The following is a 20,787-nucleotide window of genomic DNA, read 5'->3' as shown; positions in this document are numbered from 1 at the left end:
TGGCTGTATCAGGAGGGATTCAACCAGTGAAGCTCATCTGCTAGCACAGAAAAGCTGTGCCAAGTCAGTCCAAATAAAAAAGAATACAACAACAAAAAGGAAAGCAGTACAACAACAACTAAACACCAGAGTACCCCCTTTAACTTGCATTCAGCTTTCTTTTCTAGCACTTCCATTGTGTTGCTGCTCCACTGTTAAGGAGGCAGACTTTGCTCTCATTATCACCGGTGCCACTCAAACGGGACCTCCACCACGTATACATCAAAGTACGTTTGTAGCAGCTCCCTCCTAACAGTGTGTCATTGTGCTACTTTCAGAGTTTTCCACTAAGGAGGAAGTCATTCTTTTTTTCTCCAACGTGCTGTACGAAGCACAACCACATGAACTGAAAAAGGAAGCTCGGAGGCTCCATTCTTTGCTTCATCATTCAAATCAAGCACAAACAAAAAGCATCGCTGAGGAATGTGCAACACCCACAATGTTATGACGCCAGTGCATGGAGTGACGACACAGCACGGTGGAGCACATCACGTATGAGCGTTTGTGTGTCGCTTACTCCATCACAGTGACAGCGAAGCGCAAAATGCAATGACGTGCTTTCAGCAACTGCACAATAGTGATTGTCTGGAAGAGAGGAAAGGAAAGGAAAGGAAAGGAAAGGAAAGGAAAGGAAAGGAAAGGAAAGGAAAGGAAAGGAAAGGAAAGGAAAGGAAAGGAAAGGAAAGGAAAGGAAAGGCTGCAACGCCACTGTACCTGTTCCAACTTGAAGATGTGTTGGTTGAAATAGTGCTGTAGCCGTTCATTGGCGAAGTTGATGCAGAACTGTTCAAAGCTGTTGTTCTCATAATCCTCGAAGCCGAAGATGTCCAGGACTCCTATAGACAGGATCTGGTGGGGAAAGACACATTGTTTCTATAGTTTCTATGGTTTGAAACAGTGAAAAGATGAAGAACTCTTTTGCAACACTGCACTAAACATTAGTTTATCTTCTTTATTTGGACATATTTTTGATGATGCTAATATTATTTTGTTTTTATTTCTCTCCCTCTTTACAGCCTCAGTGGCCCAGATGCCCCCTGGCTGTCATTAAGATTCATGTCATCAGATGTCATTAATATGCACCATCTGAGGGAGGCGTTCGCACAAAGAAGATCTCTAATCATGAAATGGACTGTAAAAGCTGGTTCTAATTTAATTAAGCGTTGTTCACAAGTGTTTTATTTGTCTCTGAAGAACCATTTTTATTCTGGCATACAAAAACATACAAGAGCACAGGCCACATATATAAACTGTTACATGAACATAAGAACAATGACCTTGACAGAAAGTGCAACCTCATCGACCCCGCTGCAAACACACACACACACACACACACAGGCAGGCAGATGATGTCAGAGCCAAGGGACACGCACACAAACACACAGTGGCGTTTTCATCACTTCAGAGGACATTGCATTGACTTCCATTAATTTTCTGAAGACATAATTCAATAATTCATTCATCATTCAGCCCCTATCCTAACTGCTACTCCACTAATCCTAGCAGTAAACCAAGTCTTCACTTTGACTTTAACTTTTACGGTGAATTCATTTTGTCACCAAAAGATGTGAAAGTCAACATACGTTTGTCCCCACAACAGGAGTAATGCAAGTACACACACACACACACAAACACACTGTACTGGGACATCAGAGGACCACAGGGTGTAAACTGAGCTGAGGGGAACTTGATGCCATCTGCCCAAATGTTCCTGGCACACAAACCAGCACACACACACACATGCACACACACACGCACAGAAAGATCTGGTTTCTAATTCTTTAGATGTCCCCGCTGGGTATGACTTGCCAGCTGCCAATCCAATACACACACACACGCACACAGTGTAAATGTTTCATATCACTCCAGTCCAGGCCTCTAGAGTACACAAAGAACCGTGTGTAGAGGAGAGACTATGTAAAATGAGGATGACAAATGCAGAGTTACTGTCTACTCACGCCCGTGGTACACACACTTACCAGTTCATTGGGTACACTGGTGAAGATGAATGCATTCTAATATTACATTCCTGCACTACATCTTTGTTTCACCAAGGTTATGCTTTTTATGTAACTGTGTTGTCATGCCTCTGTTAGTTTTTAGTCAGTGGGCTCGACTAAACAACATTAACACCTGTGTCACAGTCACCACAGTGTTACTAAAACGCTTTCAACTCACCATTTATCATTTACTATTTATTTACATGACTCTGATATGCAATGCATGTGTTGGTTGGGAGAAAATAAAATCTTGGAGCAAGAAATTGTATGTAGGCATATTTGTTTATGCAAAATGTCTTGATATGTGTGAGGGTGCTGTCGTTCCTACCTTTGAACTGTCCTCCAGGTCCTTGTTGTTTAGCAGGGCATGGTTGGTTCTGAACACAATCCAGTCGAACAGCGCGCTGTACAGTGACTTGGCCATGGAGTCCCTCACCGTGCCCGCCTACACAAATACACACACACACACAACATGTTGGTTTACTGCTGATCACAAACATATGGATTTTATAGCGTGGAACGGGAGCCAGTTCTGTGGATGTGTTTTATCACTCTGACTCACAGCCTTGCTGAAATGTCTCCCCTCTCCTGATTAGATATGTTTTTCAGAGGCGATGAGTGAAGTAAGTCGCCCACATTATTATTTTTCTACATTACAAAACATTCTCCATCCATGCAGCCACCTGATCCATCCTCCTTTCGCTGTGCCTTTCGAAACCAGAACTAATCACAGCGGAAAAACATATCAGCTTTAAGACTTGTTTTATGGTCTTGTTGTTTGACTTGGCTTTGGGTGCACACAGACACACACACACAGCTTCACACAGATAGAATAAGTACTTTGTTAGAGACGCTGCAATGTTTTGATTAAAATAACTGCTACGTTATAGTCAATAGTCAATATGGGGTCATGGTTACAATCAGTATAGTCAGGAGATGACCCTGGTAGTGCTTTACAAAGTAAGGTGGGCTGTTGGTTAGACAGGAAAACCAAATTTGACATCATGTCTTAAAGTCTGATGTTTTGTTTTGTTGATCTGGTCTTACCATGTGTGTCTACGTTACTCCTTTACTCTGGTCATAACTTCTCCCACAAATAGAGCTTTGTCATTTGAATATAAAAGTGTCACATGTGCTGAAATGACTGATGCGGCCTTTCTTCTTGGGAGGTTTTCAGTCTCCACAGTGTTTGTGTTGGGTAGAAAGAACACAGAAAGCACAGCTGTGCCGTTTTTATCTGGTCTTTTTTTCATGTGGTAATCCTGCAGAGTTGTTATTATCAGCGTTTAGTCCTTCATAAACGACTGTAGGTACTCAAATGAAACAAAGAAAACGTCACTGTATCAAACCCAAACACCTGCCAACTATGGCAGCTGAAGCCAAGACACCAAGACAAACACAAGATGAATGTAATCGCTTTTTCTTTGTTGGAACTTGGTCATATTAAATGTGTGCGGCGTGCAGAGAAAAGGTTCAATAAACTGCAGCAGCTGAGCGATCTGGAGGAACAGACTACAAGAAGTCAGAAATGCTTTGGTGGACAAGTCATTGTTAAACCTTCAACGTGGCTGTTCCACACAACTCATGCAGGGACTGAAATTATTATCAGATTGTTCATTAGGTGGAGCTTCCTTTCAAATCATTTTCTTTCTAAACATTAGCTTAACATAAAGAAAAAAAAAATTGAGAAAAAGAAGCTAGCGTGTTTAAAACTAGAGAAATCTGCATTCAGAAACATGCACTTGTATTAAAGGAAAGGGAAAAAGTAAAATAATTAGGAAATGGTAAGGGTTCTTGATTTTATTTACCTAATGCTAAGCTAAACCTCCGCTGACTTTACTTCCACATTTAATGTAACATCTCCAGCTCTCTGGGGGAGCTGTGGGTAGTAGCTAGAGAAGTGGATTTGGGGCTGTAGGTTCACTGGTTCAAATGCCCTCCACGTTCATGGCTAAAGTGTTCTTGAGCAAGGCATCGACAACATCCCATTTACTTCTCCCCAGATACCTTGCATGTCTGCCAACTGCTCAAAGTGTACTCTCTGTGTGTACAAATGGATGGGAAAATGCAAAGAGAAATTCCTTGTATGTTTATGTGTACTTGGCCAATAAAGCTGATTTACAGTGATTTAGACTAACAACGAACAAAGACCCATAAATCTACATTTCGCCGATTATTTACACGGTCGACTCATGTGAGGGGATAAAAGAAATGCCAGCGGGCTGTTGAAATGAGCCAGTAGTCAACTAGAAACTGTTTGGCATGGAAGGGGTGATTCATTAGCTATTAGTTTGAGTAAATAACGGTTGATGCTGCCAGCCTGTCAGGGACTGTATACAGCCAGTGAGCCACAGTTATATCAAAAATTACCTTCAGGCCATTGTTATTAATAATCTTTTAAAAGATTATAACAATAGTCACTTTGTATTTAAAGGGCAAACACAGCCTGGGTGAAAGTTCCCAGACGGCTCACAACTCACAGTTACAGGTCTTGCGTTTGGTAGTTTTTCCTTTAATACTTTAGGTGTTTTCAGTCAGGAGCCAGGTCTTTAAGTAGCTCCAGGCCTACAGATCACTATTTGGACTATTTTTTTATGGATCACTTTTTGATCCATAAACAACAGCACTGCCAAAAAGACCCATTATTACACCTCAACAAGCCAAACAGCAACTATGCTCACTCTTAGGACATGATGGAAAGCATGCTAAGCTAACATAAGCAGACTTGACTTGGACTCCATAGCACCATCATTGGCAGCAGTGAGTGTTATGATTGAATGAAGAGGAGAATAGGACAAAGGAAATCTGCTGCAACACGGTCAAAAGTCGTTGTGGCAGCGACCCTGAAACAGTTCTTTAATAATAGAGACCCCAATTTATGTCTGCTCAGTTTAATCCAATCAGAGGAGATTCGGTTTAGCAGAGAATGGAGATATATCAGAGCAACACGCTCGATGCTAAGTAATAGAACACTGACAAGAAATTAATATCAAACTGGCAAATACACAAAGATGTGCAGTAACCACTAATTTTAATGGCAACCTTGTATAGCAGTTTGCATGTGACTGTCAGATTTATGTGCCAGTAAAACTGAGAACGAATAAAACTGTTGACTCTGGATCCAAACCTTCATTGAGCTAAACTTATTACAACCTTGGCTCAGAAGGTAGCAACGTAAAGGAGAAAAAACACTAATGAGCTATAATCCCATGTAGCTGGATTGAAGTTTCTGAAACAATGTGCATGGATGGAGACTCAAAGAACAAGGACATAAAAAGCGACTAACCGAAATGACTTGAATCTGTTTCTTCACAGACTTCTTCTGAGGCCTCTGCAGCACACCGTGAACCCTCTCTAGTCCCTCTGCAGACGCCCTCACTTTAAAGAACTCCTCTAAACTTCGCCTCACGCAGTCAACTGCTGTGATGAAGCAAAACCGTGCATTTTTAAACGCTACCTCTTCATTCCTGCATCATTGATGGCGGATGGTATTTTTAGCGGGCAGGCCTGTGACGTCCCTGCACCCACCAACTTATGTAAGATTGTTATGAATAATACAACATTTCAAAAGGAATCACGGTTTAAATGCTTCAGCGGGGACTTGGGATTGGCAGATCTGATGTGAGCACTTGACATGCTCACTGAGCATGCACTGTGTCTGTGTGTAGCCATGTAATTTAATTATTCACCACAATGGGACCAGTTCGGAACAAGGGGGGGAACATGGCTGAAAGAAAATGGTTTGGATACGTTTTAATGGAGGGCCACCCAAGAAACTGACAAAATAATTAGCAGGACTTTATCAGAGGCTTTTATAAAGTTTGTAAACTGTGACCGTCCTGGCTGTTAAACCAGGGCTTTGCTGGTGTTTGTGATTATAAGCCTCTGGGAGGGGGTTTGTTGTTCTCTCAGTTTCCATCTCTTTCTCTCTCTTTCCTCCTCTTGAAACCACAGGAGGTGTGAAACGCCAGCATGAGTTCTTGGTGCACGTGGCCCGCTGGCTCCCTCGCCGCTGGATGTTCTGTGTGCGACCATTTCGACCGTAGCCTGCCAATCTGCACATGTTTTTAATTAGTATGTATGTACTTGTTGTCTATGACAACAACAAAGCCTATACTATCTGTGTGTCTATGTCTGTGCTGAAGTGTTTGAGATACATTTTGCAACCCCTGGCAGTAAGGGAGCACCTTCATATTCCCAGCATGAGGCGTCAGCTACTCTGAAACTAATATGAAGCGGCACATCTTGTATGAATGTAACATGTTTGAATGGGTGTCTGCCCCCCTCTGCCCCCACACATACGCAGACTTCCCCTTCCATGTGTCTGTCTTTCAAACAGGAAGAAGGAAGTGGTGGAGTCAGATTATCTGGAGCCACATCAAAATGTCAAAGTCAAACAGCTTGCCTTATCTTGACAGACGCGGCCTCTCACGCATGCACAGACACACACATGTATGCAATCATGATCTCACGATGCACACTCGCTGAAGTTCTTTCACTTCTCCAAGTTACACTGTCTGAGTCTAAACCTGAGGTAAACCACACAGAAATTTGGTTGGCAGAAAATAGTTGTAGTTATAGCCCCAAAGCAACCCGTTCAACGTGAAACGGGTTGAATAAATGTCATCATTTGTGTTAAAGAGGGACAACACCATGTGTAAAATGACCCTATCTCTATCTAAAAATGTTTTTTCTATTGATCTGGTTAGAATTTACTGAGATGACATCAAATCTGAGCCACTGACAGAACACTTTCACACAGGGTATCTGTATTCATTCGCCAGTTCATTAGGTAAACTAGTGAAAACAAATGCATTCTAATGTGACAGTGCAGTAAACCTTGGCTTCATGAAGCATTTGTTTCAAACTACCGAAAGTCACATTGGAGGCTGTGGTTTGTTGCACTATCCAATTGTATTGTGTTGTACCGACACATGTTTGTATTATGTTGACAACCCCATTTCAGTCAGTGGTCTAGGCCAAATAACAGAAACACTTTAGTGTCGCATTCATTCCAGTTTAACAGCACCATAAACTACATCCTCCATAATTAATTGCTACCTCTCTGACGCCGTTTCAACATAAACTTCAGAAACTATTTATTTCCATTCACATGAACTGTCCACTGAGTGTGCCCCGTCTGAGAAGCTGTCCACATTAAAACTCTCTAAGTTTCCTATTCGGCCAGGACTGGCTTCCAAGGTACTGTCACAAATCCAGCAGATAAAATCTTCAAGCTCTGATTTTAGGTGAGCTCAGTGAAACTTTCCAACTTCAGCAAAAGAATTTGAAAACAGTCCTCTGGTGTCAAACTCTGAACATACTGTACATCATTCTGCACACTGAGATGACCAAAACACATTCAAGACTTGGGGGTGACTTGAAGTTTTTTTTTTTTTTGCTGGCACTCTTGGAACAGTGTTTATTTCTCCTTCCTTTCAGTGTCAATGCACTGTGAAGAGTCTCAGAAATGAAAATTGGGCACTTAAACAAACTGAACAAAGGAAACAAAGTATTTACACAATACTGATGGCAATATCAAACTAGATTTAGAATCTGTATTTACTATAGGCACGGATGGTGCTTAGGGCTAACATTTAGTTTACCATGCGTAATGGTTCCTGAAAACTGTGTATACTCTCCTTCCTTCATAACACTGTCTCACTGATCATACTCTATCTCTATCATACAATCTCCAGCATTGGGACATGCACTATCAACATAAACAGTATTGATTGGAGGTGTAAGAAAGTCTGGCTCAAATTCCAGAATCAAAACTAAAATGCTCAATTTTCATGAAACATTAGGACCAGTAGGACCACTGAGAGACTGATTTGGTATCTCAGGGCAAAACTAAAGGACAGCAGCAAACGGTTGCCAAGCACAACTTGCTTGAAAAGGAAATGACATTTAGTCTAGTTATTACTCCGGGACAAAACCTGAACTATTACTAATACCTGATTCAGACAGACACCATCAAATTACTTTAGGGACCTCTGAAGAAAAAACACCATGACAATGAGGTTCAGCAGATCAGACACCTCATCCGAAATCTCCCCACCTCCACTGTGGGTGGATGGGACAACTGCCTAGCACACTCTCTCAACCCTCCTTATCCAAGTAGGAGGAAATCATTTCTGAGAAGACGCAGCTACGTTTGCCAGGTTCTTTTTTTTTCCACATTTCCCTTGTATAAAAACAGTCGTGTTATGGATTCCACAGGTGGCCTCAACTCGCTCCCACGGTCCTCAGTCAAATCAGATCACGGCCCCGGCTTAACTTTTCTTTGTGCTATTTTCTGGTGTGTGTGTGTTTGTGTATTTTAGTGAAGACATAATTGAATGAGAGAGGGAGCAAATTTTTGCAATGTGAGGGACAGCCACGAAACGTGTGGTTTAGTTTAAGGGTTGGGATAGTTATGATGGTTAGGTTTACTGGCAAAACACTGTACTTAGACCTAAATTAGTATAAATGTGAGGATACCTGCACCACAATTTAATCTTTAGCCCATTAGTTTGTCGTGGCCTGTTGAGGTTTTTCTTTAAATCTGTCTCTTATTAACCCTCATCCTCTATATATCGGATTTATTCCATCTTCATAAAACATTTGCCACATGTGGGTCCTGTATTTTTAACATGTAATTTGCTTGCTAGCAGTTATTTTCTCTGTGACCTTTCTTCACAAATTACATGAGGCGTGATCACCATGTCCATCAGCAGAAGACGAGAGTTTTCTGTGTTCTGTACGCGCTTTGCAAGATAGAAATAAAATAAACGTGGCGACTTTCATGGTGTGACATTCCAGCAGGAGAAGGTTCATAATAGCTGAAGCCGTCATCCAGGCTGAGATTCCTGATCACACTGTATGAGCCTCTGTTACACAGCCAGTCAAGAAAAGATGAATTTATGTCTTTGAAACATGTGCGACTGAAAGAGAAAGAGAAAGAGACAGAGACAAACAGACTGAACCGGGATCTGGTTTCTGGCCCCTGTGCTGTATATTCCAGTGGAGGTTGCACATTCCTAAGACAAGACCACATGACTGGAGCGACGGGGGTGTGGGAGAGTGGGAGCAACCATTGTTGGGCTAAACTAACCCGTAGATCAGTTGGGGAGGTGGAGCTGAGCAGGGTAGCAGGGCTATCTATGTGTAGCATTTCCTTTCTCAAACAAAAGACTCTGCAGGAACAAGCCCAGAGTTGGACCAGTATCAGTCCTGCACAGAGCTGTCAACGGCTTAAGGAACACAGAGATAAACAAAATCCTCTGAATGTTAATACTCAGTAGCACAAGTGTGATACTCTTCAGCGGAGTCTGTCTAGGTCAACCAAGGCATCCAAGAGGTAAATTTGGCAGACTATAAGCCTAGAGTATGGACGGATTTAAGTCGCTCCACTGTACCTTGACTCGACAGGAAACAGGAAGTTGCAGAGGAAGAGACCCCCATCAAAGGAGACTTACACAGAAGTAGTGGGGGCTGGGGGAATGCCACAACAAACAGCAGCAGACAAGCTCCAAATCATGCACACCCAAACACAGAATCTCCCCGCCAGCTGACGCACTTGGTAACAAAACGTTCAGCTTCATTAGGCCTTCTGGAGACTGCCTGGAATTTGTTCAAGGCACGCAGGCCCTTTACACCATCATCAGATAAGGCCAAAAATGTAACAGAATTTTGAGAATGTGCGGCGGCTGTAAAGGACAAAGAGGTTTACCAATTCTAAACAGGGAGATGAAGTCACTGTGCTTGGACACACGTCACTAGGTGTTCTGACGTGGCATGTTGATAATGTAGCTGGTAAAATGTTACCTCTGCCAGTTTGTAGGGCACGATGAGCCTCTCTCCGACGGTCACCGTCTTCCTGGTTGTCAGCGCTTCAAGGAGCATCTCCTCTTTAACCTGGAGGGAGACGACAGATGCATCATGAACAGGGAGAAGGTCGAGATCAGTGTCACTGGTCAAAGGGGCGCTGGCTCGATTTTAAAGTTTACACTGTAAATAAGAGTCATTAGGGCTGTAAATGGGAAAACACGTAGCACTGGTAAAACGCAATAATAGCCAATAATGTTCCAGCTACTTAGAAAAGCTAAGGTAATCAAATGAGACCAATCAAAAGGTGAATATTTATTTAAATCCTCCATTTCCCATAATGCAACTGATCTTTCTGTCACTGCCTGATAAATTCCCACTATTGCTATTTTAAGCCATTTACCAATGTGGTCAAAATTTGCATTGTGCAACATCCTGCATGGGCTTATGAGGATAAACCATTAAGACCACATAGATTTGAGTTTGTACGTGATATGGAACACAAGATTGTTTCATGCATATCACATCTATAACCATGGCCCATAATGTCCCTGCTGCCTCTAACATAAGGCCAAGAATAACATGTAAACACTGATCTCCGTCCACACAATACTACATGGCCTTCCACTTGAGTTTGGACGGACTCTAAACTTGACCCCAAACAATCCATTGATGACACAGCCACACTGAAAGAAGCAGATGTCACCCCCCCCCATCTTCAGGGATTATGAGAGTGGGCCGAACAGCTGCCAAGACTGTGCGCGTGTCTGAATACATGTGAGATCACGTCACTTGAGCGGTTTCCTGATGTCTTCATGTGCGAAAAGCAAAGCTGCTAAAGTTATAGTTAATACCATTATGAATCTATTTTTGTCTGCCGCCTCCTCTCTAAAGGCTTTGACATAAACAGAGGAGGGAGGACAGGAGGAGGGCTGCGTGTGCGCTGGGTGTGGCGAGGGGGCTGGTGGGGGGTGGCATAATCGGACTTCATTTCACACCGCCTGGTAATCCCTGCACTAAGAGCAAAGCCTATTCTGCAGGCTGGTGATTGGTCTTTAGCCGGTGCGTTTCCATGTATTAGTTGCTTGGTAACAGGCTTCCTGCTCTGCTATGATCACAGCTTTAATACCATAATACACTGAAGTTTGTAAGCACTGGTTTGGGGTCAGTGATTCGATCTGAAGTCAACCAAAACATTTTCAGTTTGATTTTAGCCTGCAAAACCTCAGGTCTGACAGTTGCTGTTCCCTCAATTTTTTTGTATGTGTAAAAGCGAACACCACAGCGAATTCAACTTATCTGAACACTACATCTTTCCTTCAATGCACCAATCACAGAGATGCATCAACTGTAAGGATCCTTGTGGTTTGTTGTATGCTTCAAACTACACAGATACACACGGTCATGTTTCTGGAGTATATTTAAGAGTGATTCGCTACATTAACTGCCTGTCTCTAGATTAGATCAGAAACCATAAAAGAAAGGTCCAGAGTCTATTAAGTTGAAAGAAATATTCAAATATATGTTTTCAGTTTAAGCAGCCATTACCAAATTTGGTCACATGTCCTATAATTAACTGTGTTACTTGCTTTAAGAAACACAAACATGTGCAATGGTTTTTCCTGGATTGAAATTTGTAAAAGGTGTCAGTCTTTTATCATTAAGGTGCTTTCCACAAATCCCAGGTTTATTGGGATTTGCTCTCACAGATATCACCTCTCTCTGGACTGATTTCCAGTTTGGACAGATATGTTTCTGGTTTGGTCAGGTCACTTAACTCCAAGTCTCCAAGAGGATCCTGTCTGTCAATTGTCCATCAGCCCATACGAGCTCTACTTCCTCTTCCGCTTTGACATCCACAGGAAGCAGGAAGTGCCCGCCAGTTTCATTCCCATTCATGCATCAATCCGCACTCAACTCTCCTGCACATGGACTCTCTGCATTAGTGTGACACAGCAGCAGTGAGTGCCACGGTTCACGTCTCATCCTGTCCGAAATGTTTAATCTTTTCACATTAGTATAAATTAAGGGCTCGTCCACAGTGAACAGTGCGTTCACTTGAACTGAGCTTTCCAGTCCAGTGATTCTAGACTTGCGTGACTCAACATAAAACTGCATTTAGAAAACCCTCAGCAACCCATTTAACCCAGACTCTCTTACGCAAAGTGTCTTAAAATAAATATGCGTCATAAAAAAAACATCAAGCACTACATAGTTTTACTGGTGCCTGTCTGGTCTATAGGATATATCCAGTGCATTAGCATATAAAAGGGCTTTTTTCAATCTTAACAAACAGTTCATGCAGCTTTTTTTTTTTAACTTATTCGCTCAATTATATTCCCCTTTTCATTTGAAGTCATTGGACTTCACAAAAGAAAACCTTACTTAGAGCTGAAATATCAAAAAAAATACCCGGAAAATAGTGCTTGAAAATTCACCCCACGAAACGTCTTAAACCATCACATAATTATTTCCTTTCCATCTTATGGTTTCCATGTAATTTAAGATGCTTTCCCATAAGGTGACTTTTCCTTTTCTTTGTCCCATAAAGCACAGATTCATTGTGTCTCTTTGTTTTCATGAGATGCGGTTCAGTTTTCCTTCAAGAATGCTTTATATGTCCCAAGAGGCAAATGGCCACTGCCTCTGCACCAACTAACAGACATCCAAATAAACTTGAACTTAAAACGCTGACCCCAGAGCATGTGGCCAACATGTGGCTCAACTTGCGTCACAGCCACTCCGGATCTCAGGGGAGTCAAAGGGACCAGTCTGGATGTTAAAGGGGAACCCTGGCAGGCTCTCCACAGTCATAACATCGCCGCTGGGCTGTTGACAGGAGTCTCCGGCACACTTCGGACATTGTTTTGTCAGCAACTCAACAAGCACATCCGGCTAATCGTTGCAGTTGTGACGGGGACTGGGAAGTGACATCGTCCCTCAATGCCAAGGTAAATCAAAACACTATGGGGATGTCTGGGCTGTGCATACAGTTGAGTGTGTGTGTGTGTTTTCATGTGTGTACGTGTGGTCTGCTCTCAGTGTCAAGAATAAGGCAGCACAACATCATAACCTTGTAAACACTGCGTGGCACGTTAACTCATGTCAGAAAATGTTTAACCAAGTCTCTTTTTTCCATCCCGTAGCAGCCTAAACCTACAGACCAGACTAATTGGTGTATGGTGGGAACTTAAAAGGTCGACTACATTGTGGTGAGGATAATAGAACATATCACAATCAGTGGTTTAACAAACTACGTCCAAGCTCATTTTGTACATGAGAGCTTTATTTTACTGCTTCTTTAAACTTCACTTCACCCCTTTGCAGGGAAAAATGTTGCATTTTTAACTTCTGCTAGTTGCCATCAAATAGCTACTTGTTAATTTGAAGATTTGAAGTTCAGCCTGTTATAAAGAACATACAATGCAATAAGGGAATCAGCAACACAGAAGCAACCCCACAGCATGAAGCTGCCACCACCATGCTACAAAATGGGTCATCAGGAGTCGGCCAAACAGAACTGCTATTCCTACTTATTCCTACTTACATGACTTTAAAAAAGAAATAAAATAGAATAATTTGCAATGTAGTGATTTAATGCTGATGATGGCAGTAAAAGATATGAGCACTGACCTAATCTTTGTTTACGAGCATTTTTTGATGTAGTATTTCCATTTGTGCCAAAACAGGAGGTCAGAAAAACACAGTGACATTAATTCAATGAAGAAAAAAGAGGAACAATGAACAAAAATTAGACCTTTAAGAAGTCGACTAACAGTCTGTGCCACTTTGACTAATAATAATAATCTAATCGCTGAAACAAGAAGCTGGATGGACTTCAGGTCAACTTTGTTTTCAGAAAAACTAGTCGCTTTCAAATGTGCAATTAGACAATTACTGACTGTGATGTGACTTGATGAGAACTGACCATCCAACAAGCATCCACTGGTAAAAAAGAACAGGCTACACTATGCAGAAACAAACTACAACAAAAACATAGTGGTTCATAAAATATGTTAAAAAATGTTGTTAACAAGCAAAACATGAATGACTATTAATAGCATTGCTCAGTGTGTGATACATTTCTGTGGTTATCTAGATATAATTTAACCATGCAGGTAATGTTGACAACGACAGGGACGCGTTGTCCCTGGTGGGAAAGCACGCCTCCACAACAGGGCGCCAGCACAAGAGGGCCTGAAATAGCCTCTACACAAACAGCACTTTGGGGAAGTACTGGGTGGTTGGATGGCTCTTTGGGACCTGAAGCACCTCTTAACTTCCGCTGTCACCACAAGCTGTGCTTGTGCGTAGAGAGTCCTTAGCTCTCTAAAGCCCTTTTTGTAAAACCCACATGTGGGAGGTGAACTCTGGCAACAGGAGTCACATTTTCTCACTGCGTTCGGAAAATACAGAGCAGGGGTGAAACATATTCACCCAAAGGGATACTACTTGTTTGTGAAAGTTCACCAAGTCCATGGAGTTTTAAGTGTCTCTAGTGAGCATGAGCAAGAATAACTTCAAGAGGGAAGATGGCAAAGAAAGAATTTAGAGAGAATAAACAAACCCTGCGGTAAAGCCCCGCTCATTTTTATTATCCTTCAAAGTGAAAAAGAATATTGCCTTTCAGCAAAATGTCAGCAAACCCAATTCGTCTGCGTTTTTTGACTCAGACATTTTGATGTGGCATTTTCCGCTGGACTTTCAAACTGAACTATGCTTAACAAAAATCATTTTGGCCTCACATGATTTGGTAAACTTTGTCGGTTTCAACTATCCACTGAAGCCAGACAACTGAACGTCAGTACAGTGGTTTTAGTACTGATGAGCTGTGTGACCTGCTGCATGTTGCTCACCTCTAGCAGCTCTGAGACGATGGGCAGGACCTCTGGGTTACAGATGTCAATGGAATCGTCCCTGTAGGTCTTCTTCTTGTAGCGAATGTTTCCCAGGTGGAGGATTGCTGACAGCAGGGAGAAAATCCTGACGAGGAACAAAGACACTCGTCATCACACTAAGATAACCAGGAGACCTTGCAGGCATGCGCTGTTTGACATGTCTGCTATTGGACAGTTCATTTATTACAACAAATTAAAACTTCACGATTTTTTTCAGTATATAGAAAAAGAAGGGAAGCTACTTTTAATGCATTTTCAAAAACCTGGCTTTACAGTACTGTCTGTTTGCCGCATGTTGAAAACAAAAATGGAGAGCAATGATCCAGGGACTCTATTCATCTCCTGAACCATATAAAGATTAAGATCTACTTGTTTTTTTGCAGAGAGACAAAAATCCCGATTCTATCAGACTTTGGAGTTGTGTCCTCTTTTCTAGAAAAACACTTGTGTACTTCTTGTGATCTTACTGTTTGCGTGTAGCGGGCAGAAAGCCGACCATCTCCATAGCCAGCTGCAGCCGCTCAAAGTCATGTTTGAGGTCTTCTCCTTCTACCGTGAAGCAGTCCTGCTGGTGTTAGGTGGAAACACACAGGACAAAAGGAGAGGGAGAGAAGAGAGAGGCATCAGCATTGTGAAATATTTCTTATGAATATATAGCACACAGATATTTGTGAAACCACCTGCTGTATCAACTGTAGATGTGTCCAGGAGAAGCTAGTGACTGTACCTGCGTGCAGATGGGCCTTGTGACCTCAAATAAGTATGGCAGCCACTGCTATGAGAGGAATTTGACAAACAACCTCTGATCAGATGTGCTACAATGTCCTTGTTTTTGCAGGTCATGATTAAATCTCTAATCTTGACTATCGAGTTCAGAGTTTAGAGTCAAGAAAAACCTGAATGTGTTAGCAATCGAACTGTGATTCAAGCCTTAAATAGGTCATTGTGAACCTTCCACCGGATGTTTTTTTTCTTACAGATATAGTGAGTGCCATTCAAGTCATTAATATTTAAGACTTTAAAATGCATTTGGGAACAGTTAAAACTGAAATGATGGTGAAATATAAATATGCCAGTCTGTGACCGGCTTGTCAGATTGGTTTAAAAAGCAGACACATTAAAAGATAATATTCACCACCTAGCCTATTTTATTTATGATCTAATGTTTCAGTTGTCTGCAGACAGTGTTTATTTTTTTTATAAAGTTTTATAAGTACATAAACTTGAGTCTGACATGAGTCAAAGTAATGTGACTCCAGACCACATCTTGGCTCATCTTCAGGAAAAAGGTTAGTGGGCTACTTACACAGCTAAGACAACATTTAGCAATTTATTTGGTTGGGCCATAATGTAAAATCTTAATGAATCACAGAAGGACTACACACCAGTGTGTGAGCAAATGCATGGGATAAATGCAGAGAAGGAATTTCCCCCTGAGGGGTCAAGAATAGAATATTTATTTTTATTATTAAGTGTTGTGACTCAGCTCAGCAAATTACAGCAATTAATTCATCCAATCGTCTATTGGCAGTAATCAAGTGAAGCAGCATGTCAGAACATCGTGAAAACCTATGTTTTAGAGTTTATTTTAGGAGATGTAAGCCACCTCTGTAATCTGGGGGAAACCCTGCTGAGTGAACACGAGTACAACCCTGTGTCATCACGAGAGTCTGATATCATATAGCGTTTGTTAGCGAGTTTAAGAATGAATGAGTGCTGCCACGATTGCCACATTAAATGAATGAGCACCAGCGAGGATGTGCACGTAGACAGTGACTGTGTGTGCGCCTCCTCAGGCCCTTCGCTCGGTCAGCGCGTCTCAGCTCCAGCGGCGAGCCTCTCTCAGGCTGTAATTAACACATACCAGAGCGGGCGGCCAGTGAGAGAAGACACAGGAACCCATAATCCACACTCTGGATCTTCTACATTTTACCATTCAACACCCCTCTGCCTCGCCATTGTTTTCCTTTGGCGTACAGCTCGTCAGGAGCTGGAGAGCCAACAATCAGCGTGTTTCTCCAGTGAGCTTCTCCAATTGCAACAAAGGGGTTTTGAGGCTTCTCGAGATACGGCGAGACCTGGGGAGGGCCAGCTTTCAAATTGCCGGGTATGTTCGACCTCAGCGCCAAACAGCACAATGTGATACGTTGGAGGAAGTTGAGAAAATAAAGAGATCAATTTTGGCAGTTGCAAGGGAATACTTTGGTTGAAAATGAAAACCTTAGCTATTGGTACTTAAAAAAAAAAAAAGAAAGAAAGAAAAAAGCAGGGGTTCTTGAATGCAGTAAAGAGATGATTAGGAATCAATCTGTTCTTCATACTTGTCTCAAACAAAGAATCCTTTCTCACTTCAGAGCTTGAAATTGTAATCTTATGCCAGTTGCAACACTTCTGGTGCAGGGAGCCCAGCTGACTGTGCACATTCACAGAGGGGTCCTGGTAACAGTCCAGGTGCTCCATGTTACTTACCATGACTTGACTGTCATGATTCATGTCACTGGGGCACCAAAAACAACATGCCACCGCATCACTAGACATTCCACACAACCAGAAACCACAGACACCCAAACAAGCGCAAGATGCGAGCTCGCAGCCACCGAGGCCCAGAACCAAACACCCGGCTGCACACATCAAATGCAAACATCTAGAAAATGTTTGGTCTTTGGGATCTTTAGATAAATACTCGCAAGTGTAACTCACATTTGTTTATTTTCTATTTTTAGTTCCAGACGCTGCATCTGGACTCAGTATACACTAGCGGCCGTTCAAAGTGCCGGGACTCTCTATTTATTGCAGCGCACATTGACCAGTGGTGGAGGTGAGAGGTTAAATAGACTAACCAAGGGTTGGTCAGATGCTCAGACAGCTATCAAAGTCTGCCAAGCTTGGGTGTGTGTTTGGAGACAGTGACATCATCCCCTTGGATGGTGGAGGTCACAGACTGATGAGGTCATTGACTGACCCTTGAGAGAGACTGTGTGTCAGCAAACTGCAAGAGGGGGCGGTTGTGTAAGGAAAAAATATGAGCGAGAAAGGGAAAGAGAGCAGTGTCCATCATTACTTTCTCAAGAAACAAGTTTTCTTTGCAAGAATGACATGAGAGGATTATTGAGAATCTCATGGCTTTTGTTGAGGCAAAGCGACTTCATTTGTATACTGTACTTTTCAACAACAAGGCCATTCAAAGGACAAATAAGCTACATTTAGATCAAACTGGCTGCAGTAAAAGGACGTGGGGTGTGGTTAGTCTAGCCTAGCACAAAGACTGTAAAAAGAGGAACCGCTGTGGCTACCATGCCTCTTTCTGAAGTGAAAGAGTACACCTAAATGCTGCGTTCACACCACAAGCGTCAAAAGTCATAAAAACAGCCAAGCGTGGCCAACTACACTGTGGAAAAGGCGCTCTTTGTTGGTTGTTACCATTCATTTCAGAGCTGACTGGCGAATCAAACACGTTTGAACGGCTGACATGTCACCAGAGAATTGTAAAAAGTTGAAGCCAGCGCAACTTTTACATGTAGCGCGTCACGGCTGTCAGAAAGCAACCTGTGTAGGGCGTCAATTTTATTACTTATTACTTCAACTGTAACTGAAAATGACTAATACTACTTTCACCAGTAGTGTGAACACAGCATTAACTGACTTGTTTTGTTTAACCCTTTAAGACCTAAACATCCGCCCGTGGATTAAACAAAACAAAGGGAAAAAAAGCCTGAGTTATTTGAATTACCGTAACTCAAGTGTGGCTGAACCCTGGGTTGTTGCGCTTTCTGGAAAAAAGCTGTCATTACGGTAATGATGACACACTGCTGGTGTTGGCGACACAAAACCAGGGAGACCCGGGAAGAGGGAATTGTTTGGAGGAATTTGTTGGTAAAAACAAAGTTAGTTATACCCTTGAGGTGTCACGAAGGTCTTCCAGACAAAAGCAGAACTTCCCAGTGTTCAGCCACACTTACAGTTTTGTCAAAAACGCAAACCACTGGGAGTTACGGTAATTCAGAAACTGCAAGCTTTAACGGATCGCCAACGGTTCGGTTCGGTTCTGAAGTGTTAGCCAATACATGAAAAAAAAAATATCGAAAAGAAAAAGCAGCAATTTTTGTTTGTACAAAATGGTACCAAACACTGGAACCTCACTGTGGCAACCAGACTTTAAAATGTTGTACACAATTACTGTAATCAGCACCCACAGATGAAAACAATTGCCTTAGCACTCAGACAAAACCAGAAAATGTCTTTGTTACATTTCTGTTTATGTGTGGGTTAAACAGCCAAGGAAAATATCTGGAAATAAGTTAGCTTTAGAAGTGCTATTTAGAAGCGCTACACAAGGCCAAACATGTCCCCTGACAATATCGATTTTGTCATCTAATTTTTGGTATTAGCTGGAGTGGCTTTTATTCTTCCGGTCTCTCCACATCTACCGTTTTACTGAAGAATTCCTATTTCTGGTAAAGTCATGATGTGGAGATTTTTCTGCATTATTCACTTGAGAAGTGCTGACAGAGGTGTTTGATACAGGATACGTTTTGACACATTTTTGAGTCCGCGTCATGGCTGCAACTTCTAGGAACCACCCCAAAACAAAAAAAGACGAGCCCTATGCTAGAATACAGGAAGTGCTTTTAAATGTACTGTTGTAAATAATGTCTGAAGGGCTAAACAATAGCGACTGTCCTCTTGAAATCATTCCTGGATGAAAGAGCAGATTTACAAGAGAGGGAGACAGAGAGCCAAAGTCAAGAATGAAATACAGTAAGACCACAAGTTGTGTTTGCGCTGACCCACTCTCATGTCAAGTGTTTGCTTGCCGGCAAAGTCAAAGTAACCTAATCTCCCATTAGGAGATACTGAATCCCTAAAACACACACGACAAATCCCACTGACCAAACATTACTCACTTCAGGTGGAGGCTGGCAAGACAGAGGCAGGCTCAAAGACCAGTGCACAACAGCAAACACATACACAAACTGGACCACACACCAAGAGGGAAGTTTCAGGATGTGAAACAAAGAGGAGCATGTAGGAGTTGATAGGGTCTGTAATAAAGCTGTTTGGGTTCTGGCTTACTGCGTCCTAACTGGTCAATAAGAAAGGAATGTTCAAAGTTTATTTCTTTAACAAAATATTTGAAGGATCTTGCAAGAAATGCTTGTTTATTCTCGGTGCAACGATATCTAAAGTGAAACTATAACCATACTAAGTCTTGTTTAGAGTGTTGATCCGTCTGAATTGAATGAGCCACATGTCAGTCCACTTTCTAGTGCTTGGTGCTGTGAGCATGCATTACTATAAATAGCGGTGAAATTGCTTAATCGTAAAAAAGGATTATTAGAAAGCGATGAACCAAATATTTATGTGTGCTATAGATAACGCAAAACTTTCAAGGAAAATGTGTCGTCTGTGTTGAGTTGTGCCACGTGAAAGTTTCACAGCGGCCTCTTCCAAACTTCTTGAAAAGTCAAATAATTTTTGGATGACGAAGCTCAAAATTTATTCCCTGTGTTCTCATCCCTGTCCTGCTGTTGGATGTTGGACCCTCGGGCTCATGACTAGTACGTTCCTCCTGTAGTGTGAAGTCATCTAGTGAGGCATTAAATGGAAATTTCGGGGTGCGATCCTGAACCTTCCCTTTAAAGATGGCCGTTTCCGGCTTTGACACCATGATCCATTTTCCATCAGCAAAGCATCCGAAGCCAAAGATTAGCTTAAAGGGATTCCTTGTTGTTGACTTTTTTTTAGTTAGTCTTCCTTTTTGTTTCAATAAATAAAAAGATAGATCTTTCTTTTTTTTAAGATTTTAAGCTAAATAACTTTCATCAATCGTAGTTTTTAATGTCAAACAATCCGCTATAGTCCGGTGTTTAGATGAAGGTATCCCTTTAAACGTTTTAGAGGCACTTCTTTGTGGAGCCTGACCGGCTGAGGTCAGTCCAGGTCACCTCCATCTTTAGTCCATTTCACTGGAAGCAGGCGGGCGTGGACAGCCAAGAGAGAACAAGACCAGGACTGGCACCAAGAACCCAGATCAGCACGAC

At 42.1% G+C, this 20,787-nt stretch overlaps 1 protein-coding gene across 15 annotated transcripts in view; it reads right to left on the bottom strand.

The window, feature by feature from the left end:
* LOC125014488 (unconventional myosin-IXAa-like) overlaps positions 1-20,787 on the bottom strand; it is a 120,330-nt gene that overhangs the window by 33,528 nt on the left and 66,015 nt on the right. For 10 of the 15 annotated variants that reach the window (XM_047595578.1, XM_047595582.1, XM_047595585.1 and 7 more), the window contains 5 exons: positions 15,214-15,314; positions 14,705-14,831; positions 9,849-9,938; positions 2,368-2,484; positions 754-888 (listed from right to left, as the gene is read on the bottom strand). In XM_047595578.1, the coding sequence (XP_047451534.1) occupies positions 754-888; positions 2,368-2,484; positions 9,849-9,938; positions 14,705-14,831; positions 15,214-15,314 (570 nt within the window). The remainder of the gene's footprint in view (positions 1-753; positions 889-2,367; positions 2,485-9,848; positions 9,939-14,704; positions 14,832-15,213; positions 15,315-20,787) is intronic. The other 5 variants (XM_047595579.1, XM_047595593.1, XM_047595591.1 and 2 more) reach the window with 1 other exon arrangement.

This window comes from Mugil cephalus, chromosome 10 (genome assembly GCF_022458985.1).
Source record: "Mugil cephalus isolate CIBA_MC_2020 chromosome 10, CIBA_Mcephalus_1.1, whole genome shotgun sequence".
Lineage (NCBI taxonomy): Eukaryota > Metazoa > Chordata > Actinopteri > Mugiliformes > Mugilidae > Mugil > Mugil cephalus.
Note: the sequence above shows the minus strand (reverse complement) of the source record. Positions and strands in the feature narration are given on the sequence as shown.